The 19,179-nt window shown below is 37.1% G+C and overlaps 1 protein-coding gene across 2 annotated transcripts in view; it reads left to right on the top strand.

The window, feature by feature from the left end:
• The window catches only part of LOC123546804 (erythroid differentiation-related factor 1-like), a 77,196-nt gene that overhangs the window by 51,763 nt on the left and 6,254 nt on the right, over positions 1–19,179 (top strand). For both annotated transcript variants that reach the window (XM_053551111.1, XM_053551112.1), the window contains 3 exons: positions 785–937; positions 1,683–1,832; positions 7,938–8,085. In XM_053551111.1, the coding sequence (XP_053407086.1) occupies positions 785–937; positions 1,683–1,832; positions 7,938–8,085 (451 nt within the window). The remainder of the gene's footprint in view (positions 1–784; positions 938–1,682; positions 1,833–7,937; positions 8,086–19,179) is intronic.

Below are 19,179 nucleotides of genomic sequence, written 5' to 3'. Positions count from 1 at the left end.
GTAAGTTAATTAAGTTAGTTTACTAGCTCTAGTTGCTGATCTTCTGTCTTCTTGATGACGTTGACCAAACAAGCCCTCCATGTTTATGATAAAGTCGAAAGGAGTGTATGTGTTATACTGATGGTCATTTATCATATGAGGTCAAACCTGCCTGTATTCAATAACACTTTAAGTCCAAAACTTACACCTAAAAGCAGCAAGTGTTCATTTTGCAATATTACTTTGTTCAAAGCAAATTAGTAGTGATGAAATTCTGCTGAGCAGTCTGTAACTGCTGATTGATAAAGTGTGCTGATTTCATTACAATCTGTGCTAATTTACAAAGACAGAGCAAAAATTAAATTTTAGAGTTAAAATTGTGATGAATTCTGGCCCTGAATTAGTGTATTTACTAAGTATGTTAGAGGTATCTGAAGCAGAGTAGGCCCAGTACAGAAATTCCAAACCAAAAATTGCAGTTGGAGAATGATTTGTCTTTGATGTGCCATTAACTCTTATCATGCTGGACACGATTGATTCTGCGTTTGCGACCAGAGTTGATCACGATCAGCCTGCACATCTGTGCAGTCTTATCAAGATCTGCACTGTTCGCTATTCAGTCGGTATCTTTTTTGGTATGGACCCCTTTTAACAGTTACTGGTACTGTCCAAATTGAAAGATGGACATGTTCGTTATAGAAAGTTGGCAGGGTAAGGGTTAGAAGGATTTAATGACTTGGATTGTACTGGTATAAACCGTGTGAAATATGAACATAATCATTTACTTAGATATAAAACATTTCAGGCTATAGATGAGTACAAGAAAGCTCTTTCCCTTGGAAGTCACGGTTTCAGGAATATAGTGGAGTCAGTGAGATGGGAACTGTCTACTACATACTTCAATATGGCGTCCTTGCTGCAGGACTACGCTCCATTGTCGTCAGCAAACAAAGAAGAGGTATAGTTATAGTTTTTTCTCGGGAGAAAAGCTTTCTTGCATTTCCTGTTTGCCGTTTAATTTCTACATTGAATATGTTGCCTGCATTCTTCATTTTTCAGCATAGGAACCAGTTTAGTTAGCCTGGGAATCCAGTCTGACAATTTATTTTTTTTCTACCTGCAAATTGACAGCCTAGGGAAACCTGTTTTCCGACCTCAGTGCCACCTATATTACACCCAAAATATGCCGGTGTTTGATAATGAGGACTTCTGAAAGCAGTAATCCATGGCTAAAAATAGAAACAGAATTCTCACGGAAAAGACAGATCGGAATCGTGTACTTTACGAAGGGTTCCGAACATTTCCAGGCTGTAGACAAATACCAGTTTGTACCTCCCATAGCTTTTCAAGCAAGTTTTAATATGTCAGAATAAACTTAACTGTGCGTCATAACTATCAAAATGTTGCATTATTGCAAACCTAGTTATCTACGAAAATTGCCGAATTTTCGGCAGCATTGCCTCATTTTCGTTTCAAACAAGCGCAAATATGATCACATGTTAATTAAGACATTTATAGAAAATCGATAATCAGTAGTGACATGGAAACTCCTTAGATTTCCCCAGGCGTTGATAATATCAGAAACTCTATGAATGCCAATTAACACTAATTAGCGCAAATACAAAAAGTAGGGATAAAGTTGGTTGTTGAATATTTTCTACAGAAATTTTACTCATAATTTTGTTTTTCATTTTCTTTTAAAGATTGAGAATGAAGTAACCAACCTAATGGACTGCTCCCTGAAATACTGCCGGGAAGATTCTTCCTTCGCCAGTCAGCCGATGTATCAGTTTCGAATAGCATGTATCAATCACAGACTGGCATCTCTTTTCCATAATACCATCAGGGGAAACGTAAGTGCAATCTCTATTGGTTTGTTGTTGTTGTTATCTAGGAAACGTCCGTGGCTGAGTGGTTATGGTCAGTGACTTTGAATCACTTGCTCCTCACCGTTGTGGATTTGAAACCTTGCTTGGGGTGTGGAATTCTTTCATGTGAGGAAGCCACCCAGCTTGCTTGTAGAAGGTCGTCAGTTCTACCAAGGTGCCTGGCTGTGCCTGAATTAATGCCCAGAGGGGCATATGAACTATAATTGTGTCAGTGTATGAAACTGCAGGCCCGATTTTAAAATAATTTCACACAAATTGCACTTCTTTGACTTTCTACCAAGATTGTTCTAATTATTCAGATTCTTCAGAGGGCATGGTCACTTTTCCCTATATGTATAATAGTGGAAACTTAAAAAAAATTCTTGTATGAAGCTGCTGGTCAGATTTAAAAATTATTTTTTTTACTCAAATGGTCATTGTGTGAACTTCTACCAAGATAGTTCAAATTATTTTAATTTGTCATAAAACATGGCTGCCAGAGGGATTTGTCAGTTTTTAGCTCAAGTGCTCAGGGAGAGCTATTGTGATCATCTGGCGTCCATCCGGCGTCCATCCACACTTTCCTTTTAACAACAACATCTCCTAAACCACCAGGCCAATTTTGATGAAGCTCACAGGGATGTTCCTTGGATGGTCTTCTTTAAAAATTGTTCAAAGAATTGAATTCCATAGCATTGCAACTAAAAGGAAAACTTTAAAAATCTTCTTGTCCAAAACCACAGGTCAAAGGGCTTTTATATTTGGTATGTAGCATCATCTAGTGGTCCTCTACCAAGATTGGTCAAATTATCTCCCTAGGTTCAAATATGGCCCCGCCCTGGGTGTCACATGGTTTACATAGGGAAAACTTTGAAAATCTTCTTGTTCAAAACCACAGGTCCTAGGGCTTTTATATTTGGTATGTAGCATCATCTAGTGGTCCTCTGCCAAGATTGGTCAAATTATCCCCCTAGGTTCAAATATGGCCCCGCCCTGGGTGTCACATGGTTTACATAGGGAAAATCTTCTTGTTCAAAACCACAGGTCCTATGGCTTTGATAAACAGTATGTAGCATCATCTAGTGGTCCTCTGCCAAGATTGTTCAAATTATCCTCCTTGGGTCAAATATGGCCCTGCCCCAGGGGTCACATGGTTTATATAGGGAAAAACTTTGAAAAACCACAGGGCATAGGTGCATTGATATTTGATGTGTAGTATCATCTAGTAGTCCTTTACCAAGTTTGTTCAAATTTTTCCCTTGGGGTCAAATATGGATCTGCCCCGGGGGGTCACATGGATTTATTTATTTATTTTGTTGGGTTTAACGTCGCACCGACACAATTATAGGTCATATGGCGACGTTCCAGCTTTGATGGTGGAGGAAGATCCCAGGTGCCCCTCCGTGCATTATTTCGTCACGAGCGGGCACCTGGGTAGAACCACCGACCTTCCGTAAGCCAGCTGGATGGCTTCCTCACATGAAGAATTCAACGCCCCGAGTGAGGCTCGAACCCACATCGATGAGGGGCAAGTGATTTGAAGTCAGCGTGTTTTAAATAGATTTGTACAGGGTACAGGGAAAAACCTTAGATAAATTCTTGTCTTAAACCATAAGGAATGAAGTTCAGATATTTGGTATGTGTTATGCTCTAGTGGTTTTCTACTATGATCGTTCCAATCATGACCCTGGGGTCAGTATAGGCCACGCACAGGCGGTCCCTAGTTTACATAGACTTATTTGTTTTTGAAGCAGTGGCAGAGAATTTGGACCACAAGCATAATGTTTGATACAGATTTCAATATTCATCTTGAATTGTCCTGATCATGACCTACTGACCTACTTTCTTGTTTTTGAAGGTATAGCATAGAAATTAGAACCACGTTTATAACTTCTGATACTGATTTCAATACTCATCCTTAATATTCTTTACCCTGAACTACTGACCTACTTTCTTGTTTTTGAAGCTACAGCAAAGAAATTTGGACGACCAGTTTAATTTCTAAGCAGATTTCAGTAGTTATCTTGAATAATCTTTACCATTACATACTCACCTAGCTTTTGTTAGTGAAGCTTAAGCAAAGAAATTTGTTTAAGCAAGCAACTAAACTCAGGTGAGCGATATAGGGCCATCATGGCCCTCTTGTTTAAGATACAGCCTTGAAATTTGGATGACATATACAGTTTCGCACACCGATCTTAAAACTGACTTTATGTGACCATAAATTTGACTTACATCAGTTTGACATTTGAAACATGTAGCTCATATTACTCAGGTGAGCGATCCAGGGTCATAATGACTGTTATGTTTCTTTTTACTGGAGTTTGTATATATTTGCTGTTTTGTCGAGCCCGCTTGCGGAAGCGAAGACATAACTGTCCAAATGGCTGTTCGGTGTATGTGCGTGCGTGCCTCTGTCCGTCAGTGCGTGCATGCAGCCATCTGGATTTGTTTGTCCGGACCATAACTTTGACATCCATGGAGCAATCTTGTTTATATTTGGCGTGAATGTTTACCTCAGTGAGACCGAGTATCATGCGCAAATCCCAGGTTCCTATCTCAAAGGTCAAGGTCACACTTAGAGGTCAAAGGTCAAATTCAATAATGACTTTGTCCGGAGCATTTCTTCTTCATGCATGGAGGGATTTTGATGTAACATGGCACAATTGTTCACCATCATGAGACGGAGTGTCCTGCACAAGAATCAGGTCCCTAGGTCTAAGGTCAAGGTCACACTTAGAGGTCAAAGGATACAAGAATGACAACTTTTTCTTGCATAACAGACGGAGATTTCTGGTTATTTCACCGGTGCTGGAAAACTCCATCTTACACCCCAGGGTGTAAGATGACTCTCGTGCTGTAAATGACGTATAACCAACTACATAATTATGTACAGAAGATGTGTGTAGTTATAATAATGTTTTTCATAAAACGGGATAAAAATTCAATACCTTGATAGTTCCTCTTTGTTCCTTATAACATATTTTTCGATTCAAAAAACGTTATTTTGAGGAAATTACATAACGTTTCATTACAGATGATAAAACAAAACCGGAACTCTTGTGTTGTTTTCGTCTCTGTAACGTCATGACGTACTTCCTGTTTACGGACGTTAAGTTCCCGCGCTTTGTTAATAAGCTACTACAAGAATTAAGTACTATGAGAAAATCATTTGTTTGAATTCATTTTTTACTCTTCTTTGTTTAATATGATATGCAAGAAAAAGATTCTATCACTGGCTGTAGGTGCAGATGGGAATATCTGGCTCTTGGGTAACTGTTTAAGTGGTTGCTCGGCTGGAGCCTCGTAACCGCCTAAACAGTTACTCTTGAGACCGGAAATTCCCATCTGCACCTACAACCAGTGAAAGAATCTTATAGTCCGGAGGATTTCTTCTTCATGCATGGAGGGACTTTTATGTAACTTGGCACAAATGTTCACCACCATGAGACGGAGTGTCATGCGCAAGAAGCAGGTCCTTAGGTCTAAGATCAAGGTCACACTTAGAGGTCAAAGGTCAGATACAAGAATGACTTTGTCTGGAGCATTTCTTCTTCATGCATAGAGGGATTTTGATGTAACTTGGCACAGTTATTCACCATCATGAGATGGAGTGTCATGCGCAAGAACCTAGAATTACTTCTCTCTGTTGTTACTATAAATAGCTTATATTGTAACTTTTTTTATTACTGGTTGTAGGGAAAAATCAAAACCACTTTTCTGTAGTACAACATGCATGTTACATCCAATTTTGAGGCGTATTTTGACCTATCTCTACTGGTAAGGATTTTTGTGTGGACTTAGAACTTTTTTTTTTTTACTTCCCTTTGTTGTTACTACAAATAACTTATATTGTAACCTTTTGCAATCTTTTTTAGCCCACCATCATCAGATGGTGGGCTATTAAAATCACTCTGCGTCCGTCCGTCCGTCCGTCCGTCCGTCCGTCCGTTAACAATTTCTCGTTATCGCAACTCCTCAGAAACTACTGGGGGAATTTTGACCAAACTTTGTCAGAATGATGTATTGGTACCCTAGTTGTGTCCCCCTGAAAATCAGACTGGTTCAACAATTTATGAGTGAGTTATGGCCCTTTGTTTATTTGTATAATTTACATAGATTTATATAGGGAAAAACTTTGAAAACCTTCTTGTCCAAAACCACAGAGCCTAGGGCTTTGATATTTGGTATGAAGCATTATCTAGTGGTCCTCTACCAAGATGATTCAAATTATTTCTCTGGGGTCAAATATGGCCCAGCCCTGGGGGTCACATGGTTTATATAGACTTATATAGGGAAAAACTTTGAAAAACCTCTTGTCCAAAACCACAGGGCCTAGGGCTTTGATATTTTGTATGTGACATCATCTAGTGGTCTTCAACTAAGATCGTTCAAATTATACCCCTAGGGTCAAATATGGCCCCACCCTGGGGGTCATATGGTTTACATAGACTTATATAGGGAAAAACTTTAAAAATCTTTTTGTCCAAACCACAAAGCCTAGGGCTTTGATACTTGTAATGTAGCATCATCTGGTGGTTCTCTACCAAGTTTGTTCAAATTATCCCCCTAGGGTCAAATATGGCCCCGCCCCGTGGGTCACATGGTTCATATAGACTTATATAGGGAAAAGCTTTTAAAATCTTCTTGTCAATAACTACAACATTCAAATTTGGACCACATGTATATTTTTGAGTGGCAAGATGAACCTTGACATGAGTTGACCTTGATTTTGACCTAGTGACCTACTTTCACATTTCTGTAGCTACAGCCTTCAAATTTGGACCACATGCATAGTTTTGTGCACTTGAAAAAACTTTGACCTTGATTTTGACCTAGTGACCTACTTTCACATTTTTGAAGGTACAGGTATCAAATTTGTACCATATGCATAGTTACGTGTTTCAAAATGAAATTTGACATTGATTTTGACCTAGTGACCTACTTTCACATTTTTGAAGGTACAGTCTTCAAATTTGGACCACATGCGTAGTTTTGTGTTCCGAAATTAAATTTGACCTTGATTTTGACCCAGTGACCTACTTTCTCATTTCTCAAGCTACAGCCTTCAAATTTGGACCACATGCCTGGTTTTATGTACCGAAACAAACTTTGACCTTTACATTGACCTAGTGACCTACTTTCACATTTTTGAAGGTACAAGCTTTAAATTTGGACCACATGCATAGTTCTGTATTCTGAAATAAAACTTGACATTGATTTTGACCTAGTGACCTACTTTCACATTTCTCAAGCTACAGCCTTCAAATTTGGACCACATGCATAGTTTTGTGTACCGAAATGAACTTTGACCTTAAGATTGACCTAGTGACCTACTTTCACATTTCTGTAGCTACAGGCCTCAAATTTAGACCACTTGCATAGGATAATTGTGTACCGAAACAAACTTTGACCTTGACATTGACCTAGTGACCTACTTTCACATTTTTGAAGGTACAGGCTTCAGATTTGGACCACATGCATAGATTTGTGTTCTGAAGTGAAATTTGACCCTTGATTTTGACCTAGTGACCTACTTACACGTTTCTCAAGCTAAGCCTTCAAATTCGGACCACTTGCATAGTTTTGTGTACCGAATTAAACTTTGACCTTAAGATTGATCTAGTGACCTACTTTCACATTTCTCGAGCTACAGCTTTCGAATTTGGACCACATGCACAGTGTTGTGTACCGAAATGAAATTTGACCTTGCACTAGTCAGTAAGTCTTGAAATTTGGAACACTCAAAAATGGCCCTTGGTGGGCGCCAAGATCACTCTGTGATCTCTTGTTTTATTTGGCATATATGTTTGCCTCAATGAGACAGAGTGTCGTGTGCAACTCCCAGTCCTTTTGACAGCTGGCGGGCTTGACATGTTGCCCGTGGGCATCTAGTATTAAATACAGTAAACATATTTATTGCATATTCATCTATATTACCTGTAAAATAACTGTTTTACAGAATGTATGTTAATGATACAGTGTCAAAAAAGGTCTTGTGAAGTATGATTGTTTTTTAGCAACAAACAGGGAGAGGTGTGTCTATGGGCATACAAGTTTGTGTATTACATGTATATTCCTTTATTTCAGTGTTCTGAGCAGAAAAAGAGACATTTACGACAGTTGTCTGAAAAGCATTACATACAAGCTCTTAAGTTATATCAGCAGATGGAATGCCATATGGAATTCCTTAGGGCACAGTTGGAATATATAGCTTTACTTGAACGGGGCCTCACAGGTAAGGCTTGGTGGTTTCTAACAAGGTTCCTCTTCTAAGGTTACCTAAGCACAAATTGCCAAAGGTGAACTGTCTTGATTGCCCAGTGTCTTACTTTGTTTGTTACCCACAATTTTACTTTCAAAATTTCAACATTAACGTATCCCTCAACAATACGTATGCCCTTTTTAGCTCACCTGAGCAATGCTCAGGTGAGTTTTTTAGATCGCTCTATGTCCGGCGTATGTCTTAGTCTGTCAACATTTAGCTTGTGTATGCGATAGAGGCTGTATTTTTCAACTGATCTTCATGAAATTTTGTCAGAATGATTACCTTGATGAAATCTAGGCCAAATTCGAAAAAGGGTCATCTGGGGTCAAAAACTAGGTCACTAGGTCAAATCAAAGAAAAACCTTGTGTATGCGATGGAGGCTGTATTTTTCAATTAATCTTCATGAATTTTGGTCAGAATGATTACCGTGATGAAATCTAGGCCGAGTTTGAAAACGGGTCATCTGGGGTCAAAAACTAGGTCACTAGGTCTAATCAAAGAAAAACCTTGTGTATGCGATAGAGGCTGTATTTTTCAAATAATCTTCATGAATTTTGGTCAGAATGATGGCCTTGATGAAATCTAGGTCCAGTTCGAATATGGGTCATCTGGGGTCAAAAAGTAGGTCACTAGGTCAAATCAAAGGAAAACCTTGTATATGCGATAGAGGCTGTATTTTTCAATTGATCTTCCTGAAATTAAGTCAGAATGATTGCCTTGATGAAATCTAGATCAGATTTGAATATGGGTCATCTAGGGTCAAAAAGTAGGTCACTAGGTCAAATAAAAAAAAAACTTTGTGTATATGCAATAGAGGCTGTATTTTTCAATTGATCTTCATGAAATTAAGTCAGAATGATTGCCTTGATGAAATCTAGATCAGATTTGAATATGGGTCATCTGGGGTCAAAAAGTAGGTCACTAGGTCAAATCAAAGAAAAACTTTGTGTAAGCGATAGAGGCTGTATTTTTCAATTGATCTTCATGAAATTTGGTCAGAATGATTGCCTTGATAAAATCTGCGTTAAGTTTGATTATGGGTCATCTTAGATCAAACAATAGGTCACTAGGTCAAATCAAAGAAAACCCTCCTGTATGCAATGAGGCTGTATTTTTCAATTGATCTTCATGAAATTCGGTCAGAATGATTGCCTTGATGAAATCTAGGTCAAGTTCGAATATGGGTCATCTGGGTCAAAAAGTAGGTCAAATCAAAGAAAAACCTTGTGTATGCGATAGAGGCTAAATTTTTTCTTTTCAACTGATCTTCATGAAATTTTGTCATAATGGTTGCCTTGATGAAATCTAGGTCAAGTTTGAATATGGGTAGTCTGGGGTCAAAAACTAGGTCACTAGGTCAAATCAAAGAAAAACTTTGTGTATGTGATAGAGGCTGTATTTTTCAATTGATCTTCATGAAATTTGGTAAGAATGATAGCCTTGATGAAATCTAGGTCAGGTTTGAATATGGGTCATCTGGGGCCAAAAACTAGGTCATTAGGTCAAATCAAAGAAATACTTATTTATACTCAAGATTTTTGCTCCAATTTTAATGATAATTGGTCAGAATATTTTTTTCCATGAAATCACTAGGTCAAACATGTTTACACTGTTATGGTGTGTTTCTCAGTTGAGCGACCTAGGGCCTTCTTGGCCCTCTTGTCTTGTTAAGCTCACCTGAGCCAAAGGCTCTTGGTGAGCTTTTATGACCACTCAATGTCTGTCATCCGTCGTGTGTTGTGTGTCCGTCAACATTTTCTAAAAACATCTTCTTGAAAACCACTGGGCAGAATTGCACCAAACTTCACAGGAATGATCCTTGGGTGACCCCCTGTCAAAATTATTCAAAGAATTGAATTCCATGCAGAACTCTGGTTGCCATGGCAACTGAAAGGAAAAACTTTAAAAATCTTCTTGTCCAAAACCACAGGGCCTAGGGCTTTGATATCTGGTATGTCGCATCATCTAGTGGTCCTCTACCAAAATTGTTTAAATTATCCTCCTAGGGTCAAATATGGCTCCGCCCCGGGGGTCACATGGTTTATTTATATAGACTTATATAAGGAAAACTTTGAAAATCTTCTTGTACAAAACCGCATGGCCTAGGGCTTTGATATTTAATATGTAGCATCATCTAATGGTCCTATACCAAGATTTTCAAATTATCCCCTTAGGGTCCAATATGGCCCCGCCCTGGGGGTCACATGGTTTATATAGACTTACATAGGGAAAACTTTGAAAATCTTCTTGTACAAAACAACATGGCCTAGGGCCTTGATATTTGGTATGTAGCATCATCTAGTGGTCCTCTACCAAGATTGTTCAAATTATCCCCCTAGGGTCAAATATGGCCCTGCCCCTGGGGTCCCAAGTTTTACATAGACTTATATATGAAAAAAAGTTTAAAAATCTTCTTGTCTGAAACCACAACACTTAGACTTTTGATATTTGGTTTATAGCATTGTCTTATGGTCCTCAACCAAAGTTGTTCAAATTGTACACCTTGGGTGAAAAGAGGGCCTGCCCAGGGAGTCCCAAGTTTTATATAGACTTACATAGGAAAAAGCTTTAAAAATCTTCATGTAAAAGTAGGACATGTTACAAGAGCACATTGCAAGCTCTTTTATGTATAAGAAGGAAATGTTACAAGAACACCTTGCAAGGTCTTTTATGTAAAAGTAGGACATGTTACAAGAACACGTTGCAAGGTATTTTATGTATAAGTAGGACATGTTACAAGAACACGTTGCAAGGTATTTTGTGTATAAGTAGGACATGTTACAAGAACACCTTGCAAGGTATATTATGTATAAGTAGGACATGTTACAAGAACACCTTGCAAGGTATTTTATGTATAAGTAGGACATGTTACAAGAACACTTTGCAAGGTATTTTACGTAAAAGTAGGACATGTTACAAGAACACGTTGCAAGGTCTTTTACATAAATGTTGGACATGTTACAAGAACACTTTGCAAGGTCTTATACGTATAAGTAGAACATGTTACAAGAACACTTTGCAAGGTCTTATACGTATAAGTAGGACATGTTACAAGAACACCTTGCAAGGTATTTTGTGTAAAAGTAGGAAATGTTACAAGAACACCTTGCAAGGTATTTTATGTATAAGTAGGACATGTTACAAGAACACCTTGCAAGGTATTTTATGTAAAAGTAGGACATGTTACAAGAACACCTTGCAAGGTATTTTACGTAAAAGTAGAACATGTTACAAGAACACGTTGCAAGATATTTTACGTAAAAGTAGGACATGTTACAAGAACACTTTGCAAGGTCTTTTACGTAAAAGTAGGACATGTTACAAGAACACTTTGCAAGGTCTTTTATGTATAAGTAGGACATGTTACAAGAACAATTTGCAAGGTCTTTATGTATAAGTAGGACATGTTACAAGCATATTTTGCAAGGTCTTTCGTGTAAAAGTAGGACATGTTATAAGAATGCTTTGCAAGGTCGTTTATGTATAAGTAGGACATGTTACAAGAACACTTTGCAAGGTCTTTATGTATAAGTAGGACATGTTACAAGAATACTTTGAAAGGTCTTTTATGTAAAAGTCGGACATGTTACAAGCATACTTTGCAAAGTCTTTTGTGTAAAGTAGGACGTGTTACAAGAACACTTTGTAAGGTCTGTTATGTAAAAGTAGGACATGTTACAAGAAAGTCTTTATGTATAAGAAGGACATGTTATAAGAGCACTTTGCAATGTGTTTATGTATAAGAAGGACATGTTACAAGAACACTTTGCAAGGTCTTTTATGTATATGTAGGACATGTTACAAAACACTTTGCAAGGTATTTATGTATAAGAAGGACATGTTGCAAGAGCCCTTTGCAATGTCTTTATGTATAAGAAGGACATGTTACAAGAACACTTTGCAAGGTCTTTTATGTATAAGTAGGACATGTTACAAAACACTTTGCAAGGTATTTATGTATCAGTAGGACATGTTACAAGAACACTTTGCAATGGCTTTATGTATAAGAAGTTCATGTTACAAGAACACTTTGCAAGGTCTTTATGTATAAGAAGGACATGTTACTAGAACACTTTGTAAGGTCTGTTATGTATAAGTAGGACATGTTACAAGAACACTTTGTAAGGTCTGTTATGTATAAGTAGGACATGTTACAAGAGCACCTTGCAATGTCTTTATGTATAAGAAGGACATGTTACAAGTACACTTTGCAAGGTCTTTTATGTATAAGTAGGACATGTTACAAGAACACTTTGCAAGGTCTGTTATGTATAAGTAGGACATGTTACAAGAACACTTTTCAAGGTCTGTTATGTATAAGTAGGACATGTTACAAGAACACTTTGCAAGGTCTGTTATGTATAAGAAGGACATGTTACAAGAACACTTTGCATGGTCTGTTATGTATTAGCAGGACATGTTACAAGAACACTTTGCATGGTCTGTTATGTATAAGTAGGACATGTTACAAGAACACTTCGCAAGGTCTGTTATGTATAAGTAGGACATGTTACAAGAACACTTCGCAAGGTCTGTTATGTATAAGTAAGACATGTTACAAGAACACTTCGCACGGTCTCTTATGTATAAGAAGGACATGTTACAAGAACACTTTGCACGGTCTGTTATGTATAAGTAGGACATGTTACAAGAACACTTCGCAAGGTCTGTTATGTATAAGTAGGACATGTTACAAGAACACTTTGCAAGGTCTGTTATGTATAAGTAGGACATGTTACAAGAACACTTTGCAAGGTCTGTTATGTATAAGTAGGACATGTTACAAGAACACTTTGCAAGGTCTGTTATGTATAAGTAGGACATGTTACAAGAACACTTTGCAGTGTCTTAATGTATAAGTAGGACATGTTACAAGAACACTTTGCAAGGTCTTTATGTATAAGAAGGACTTGTTACAAGAACACTTTGCAAGGTCTTTATGTATAAGAAGGACATGTTACAAGAACACTTTGTACACTTTGCAAGGTCTGCTATGTATAAGTAGGACATGTTACAAGAACACTTTGCAATGTCTTTATGTATAAGTAGGACATGTTACAAGAACACTTTGCAAGGTCTTTATGTATAAGAAGGACATGTTACAAGAACACTTTGCAAGGTCTTTATGTATAAGAAGGACTTGTTACAAGAACACTTTGCAAGGTCTGCTATGTATAAGTAGGACATGTTACAAGAACACTTTGCAAGGTCTGTCATGTATAAGTAGGACATGTTACAAGAACACTTTGCAAGGTCTGTTATGTATAAGTAGGACATGTTACAAGAACACTTTGCAAGGTCTTTATGTATAAGTAGGACATTTTACAAGAACACTTTGCAAGGTCTGTTATGTATAAGTAGGACATGTTACAAGAACACTTTGCAAGGTCTGTTATGTATAAGTAGGACATGTTACTAGAACACTTTGCAAGGTCTGTTATGTATAAGAAGGACATGTTACAAGAACACTTTGCAAGGTCTGTTATGTATAAGTAGGACATGTTACAAGAACACTTTGCAAGGTCTGTTATGTATAAGTAGGACATGTTACAAGAACACTTTGCAAGGTCTGTTATGTATAAGTAGGACATGTTACAAGAACACTTTGCAAGGTCTGTTATGTATAAGTAGGACATGTTACAAGAACACTTTGCATGGTCTTTTATGTATAAGAAGGACATGTTACAAGAACACTTTGCAAGGTCTTTATGTATAAGAAGGACATGTTACAAGAACACTTTGCATGGTCTGTAATGTATAAGTAGGACATGTTACAAGAACACTTTGCATGGTCTGTTATGTATAAGTAGGACCTGCTACAAGAACACTTTGCAAGGTCTGTTATGTATAAGTAGGACATGTTACAAGAACACTTTGCAAGGTCTTTATGTATAAGTAGGACATGTTACAAGAACACTGTGAAAGGTCTTTATGTATAAGAAGGACATATTACAAGAACACTTTGTACACTTTGCAAGGTCTGCTATGTATAAGTAGGACATGTTACAAGAACACTTTGCAATGTCTTTATGTATAAGTAGGACATGTTACAAGAACACTTTGCAAGGTCTTTATGTATAAGAAGGACATGTTAGAAGAACGCTTTGCAAGGTCTTTATGTATAAGAAGGACATGTTACAAGAACACTTTGCAAGGTCTTTATGTATAAGAAGGACATGTTACAAGAACACTTTGCAAGGTCTGCTATGTATAAGTAGGACATGTTACAAGAACACTTTGCAAGGTCTTTATGTATAAGAAGGACATGTTACAAGAACACTTTGCAAGGTCTTTATGTATAAGAAGGACATGTTACAAGAACACTTTGCAAGGTCTTTATGTATAAGAAGGACATGTTACAAGAACACTTTGCAAGGTCTGTTATGTATAAGTAGGACATGTTACAAGAACAATTTGGAAGGTCTGTTATGTATAAGTAGGACATGTTACAAGAACACTTTGCAAGGTCTGTTATGTATAAGTAGGACATGTTACAAGAACACTTTGCAATGTCTTTATGTTATGTATAAGAAGTACATGTTACTAGAACACTTTGTAAGGTCTGTTATGTATAAGTAGGACATGTTACAAGTACACGTTGCAAGGTCTTTTATGTATAAGTAGGACATGTTACAAGAACACTTTGCAAGGTCTTTTATGTATAAGTAGGACATGTTACAAGAACACTTTGCAAGGTCTTTTATGTATAAGTAGGACATGTTACAAGAACACTTTGTAAGGTCTGTAATGTATAAGTAGGATAAGTAGGACATGTCACAAGAACACTTTGCAATGTTTTTATGTATAAGAAGGACATGTTACAAGAACACTTTGCAAGGTCTTTATGTATAAGAAGGACTTGTTACTAGAACACTTTGTAAGATCTGTTATGTATAAGTAGGACATGTTACAAGAACACTTTGCAAGGTCTTTTATGTATAAGTAGGACATGTTACAAGAGCACCTTGCAATGTCTTTATGTATAAGTAGGACATGTTACAAGAACACTTTGCAAGGTCTTTTATGTATAAGTAGGACATGTTGCAAGAACACTTTGAAAGGTCTTTTATGTATAAGTAGGACATGTTACAAGAACACTTTGCAAGATCATTATGTATAATTAGGACATGTTACAAGAACACTTTGCAAGGTCATTATGTATAAGTAGGACATGTTACAAGAACACTTTACAAGGTCTTTTATGTATAAGTAGGACATGTTACAAGAACACTTTGCATGGTCTTTTATGTATAAGTAGGACATGTTACAAGAACACTTTGCAAGGTCTTTTATAAATAATTAGGACATGTTACAAGAACACTTTGCAAGGTCATTATGTGTAAGTAGGACATGTTACAAGAACACTTTGCAAGGTCATTATGTATCAGTAGGACATGTTACAAGAACACTTTGCAAGGTCTCTATGTATAAGTAGGACATGTTAAAAGAACACTTTGCAAGGTCTTTATGTATAAGAAGGACATGTTAAAAGAACACTTTGTAAGGTCTTTTATGTATAAGTAGGACATGTTAAAAGAGCACTGTGAAAGGTCTTTATGTATAAGTAGGACATGTTAAAAGAACACTGTGCAAGGTCATTATGTATAAGAAGGATATGTTACAAGTACACTTTGCAAGGTCTTTTATGTATAAGTAAGGACATGTTACAAGAACACTTTGCAAGGTCTTTATGTATAAGAAGGATATGTTACAAGTACACTTTGCAAGGTCTTTTATGTATAAGTAAGGACATGTTACAAGAACACTTTGCAAGGTCTTTATGTATAAGAAGGATATGTTACAAGTACACTTTGCAAGGTCTTTTATGTATAAGTAAGGACATGTTACAAGAACACTTTGCATGGTCTGTTATGTATAAGTAGGACATGTTACAAGAACGCTTTGCAAGGTCTTTTATGTATAATTAGGACATGTTACAAGAACACTTTGCAAGGTCATTATGTAGAAGAAGGACATGTTACTAGAACACTTTGTAAGGTCTATTATGTATAAGTAGGACATGTTACAAGAACACTTTGTAAGGTCTGTTATGTATAAGTAGCACATGGTAAAAGAGCACTGTGAAAGGTCTGTTTAACATAAGTAAAACATTTTACAAGGATACTTTCAAGGTCTTTTATGTAGAGGTAGGACATATTACAGTGATACTTTAAAAGGTCTGTTATGTGCAGATATGACCTAGTACAAGTATACATTGCAAGGTCTGTTACGTGTAGATATGACCAAGTACAAGAGTACCCTGCAAGGTCTGTTAAGTAGAAGAAGGATGTGTTACAAGTGTACTTTGAAAAGTCTGTCACGAGTTGAAATGACATTGATATTGTTCGTCTGCACAACAGGATGTATAAAATTCTGTCATCCTACATTAATCTGGTATGTAATCAGTGAGTTAAATGCATATTGACTGGAGATAACCGGTATACAGTAAAATTCCATTAAAATTGTGTGAGGATTATGACTTAGGAAACGGATAATAATTCTTGTGAATGAAATAAAGGAATTCACACTAATTAAAAAAACACCAAGTATTTGATTGGGGTTAAACAATTTTCTAGATGCGAATTAATTGGTCACAATTTATACTCTTGCCATTGATTTATTTGAATAATATCTCTCCATATATGAGGTGATATATTGACTTGTCTGGTCTAGCTGTCAGCTACAAAAATTATTCTGGGCAACTTCATAGAAGCTACAGTTTGGATTTTATTTTGAAGGGATGTTTAGTACCATGGTTATTCTACTGTTTCGACCATTTTAATGAAATCATGCCAATTTTTGTACAAAACTTTTTTTTTAGTTCACCTAAATCCAAATATAGTTTTATTGCCACAGTCCATCATCCATGATTTATATAATCATTTTTTTTTCTCTGCAACTACTAGTCAGAACTATCAAAAAACTTGACATGTAGCATCCTTGCAAGGTCCTTTCTCAAATTTGTTCAAAAGCAATACTTAAGCCCCTTTTAGGGACTGTGAAAGCTGATAATAGAAAAAATCGGTAAATAACTTCTTCTCATTGACAGTTTGATGGATCTTAAACAAACTTGGTGAGCAGCATCACTGTAAGGTCCTCCCCCGTGTTAATTTTAACCCAGTTGCTTAGCCCCTTCTAGGGGCCACTTGAGCTAAAGTAGAAAAGAACCTTAAACAACTTAATCTCATGAACCCCTTGATGAAACTTCATCAGACTTATTATTTGGCATCATTAAAGTCATCTCCCAATTTGTTAAGCTCATCTATTTGAAATTTTTTGTTGCCCTTTTGTCGGTGTCTGTGTCCATCTGACAAAAGTTCAGCTTGAAGTTTTGCATGTAAACAGATTTCTCAGAAACTACAAGGCCAAATGCTTTCAGACTTTAAACATGTCTTTAGCATCATGCGATGACCTTCAAGGACTAGTTACACAACTCTAGCTTTTATTTTGTCAGTATTATGCCCCTTTTTAACTTAGAATTTTAGGTAAAAGTTTTGTATGTAAGCAGGATTATCAGAAACTACGTGGCCAAATGCTTTCAAACTTCGCACATGTCTCCTGCATCCTGACCTCCCAGACAAGTTATTTGTCTCCAGCTTTTATTTTGTCAAATGTATGCCCCTTTTAAACTTAGAATTCAGATTAACGTTTTGCCTGTAAACGGGTTTCTCATAAACTATTAGGCCATAAGCTTCCATACTTCACACATGTCTTTTGCATCATGAGATGACCTCTCAGGACTAGTTCTATGTCAAACTTATGCCCTTTTTAAGTTTGAATTTCAGGTCAAAGTTTGGCTTGTAAGCTGGTTTCCCCTTTTTAAGTTAGAATTTCAGGTTAAAGTTTTAAAGGTAAGCTGGCTTCTCAAAAACTTAATTTCAAGTTAAAATTTTGCAATTAAGCTGGTTTCTCAAAAACTTAATTTCAGGTTAAAGTTTCGCATGTAAGCTGGTTTCTCAAAAACTACAAGGTCAAATGCTCTCATACTTCACACAGTCATGTCTTCTGCATCATGGGATGATCTTCCAGGACAAGTAACATAGTTCTAGCTTTTAATTTGTCAAAGTTATGCCCCTTTTAAACTAAGAATTTCAGGTTAAAGTTTTGAATGTTTTTCAAAAACTATATGGTCAAATGCTTTTTAACTTCACACATGTCTTCTGCATTCTGGTCCTAAGGTACAGATCGACCTTAAGGGGACACTTAAGCTAAAAATAGAAATATCTTTAAATGACTTTTTCAGGTAGATCTTCATTAAATTTGGTGCATAGCAACCTTGTAAGGACCTCCCAGATTTTTATGCCCCCACTTTGGGGGGGTGCATATAGATTTGCCCTTGTCCGTCCGTCCTTCCGAGAATGTTGTGTCGCGCCTAGCTCCAGAAGTATTTGATGTAGAGTCACAAAACTTTACAGGAATGTTGGTCAGCATGTGTAGTTTTGCACCTGGGGTTTCTTGTCCGGGTTCATTCAGTCGCGTATGAGTTATGGGCCCTGACTTTGTAAAAATTGGTTGTTTTAATGTTGTGTCACATGTAGCTCCAAAAGTATTTGATCTAGAGTCACCAAAGTTTACAGGAATGTTGGTCAGCATGTGCAGTTGTGCACCTGGGAATTCGCGTCTGGATTCATTCAGTCATGTAGGAGTTATGGCCCCTGACTTAGTTAAAAATTGGTCAGTTTAATGTTGTGTCGCACGTAGCGCCAAAATCATTTGATCTAGAGTCACCAAAGTTTACAGGAATGTTGGTCAGCATGTGCGGTTGTGCACCTGGGTTTTCGCGTCCGGATTCATTTAGTATTGTAGGAGTTTATGGCCCCTGACCTAGGAAAAAATTTGTGTCGGGGGCATCTGTGTCCCATGATTTATTATGTTTGTTTTATACTTGACACAGTTGTACCAGTCATGATTCAGTGTCATGCATATAATATGATGTAAAATAGTAAATTTCAGGTTAGCAACCTCGGACCATATAGCTGTCTTTTTAGTTTGACTTTTCGAAGAAAAAGTAGAGCTATTGTACTCGCCCCGGCGTCGGCGTCACCATCGCCATTGGTTAAGGT

The sequence above is a fragment of the Mercenaria mercenaria genome, chromosome 9 (genome assembly GCF_021730395.1).
Source record: "Mercenaria mercenaria strain notata chromosome 9, MADL_Memer_1, whole genome shotgun sequence".
In the NCBI taxonomy this organism is placed as follows: Eukaryota; Metazoa; Mollusca; class Bivalvia; order Venerida; family Veneridae; genus Mercenaria; species Mercenaria mercenaria.
Note: the sequence above shows the minus strand (reverse complement) of the source record. Positions and strands in the feature narration are given on the sequence as shown.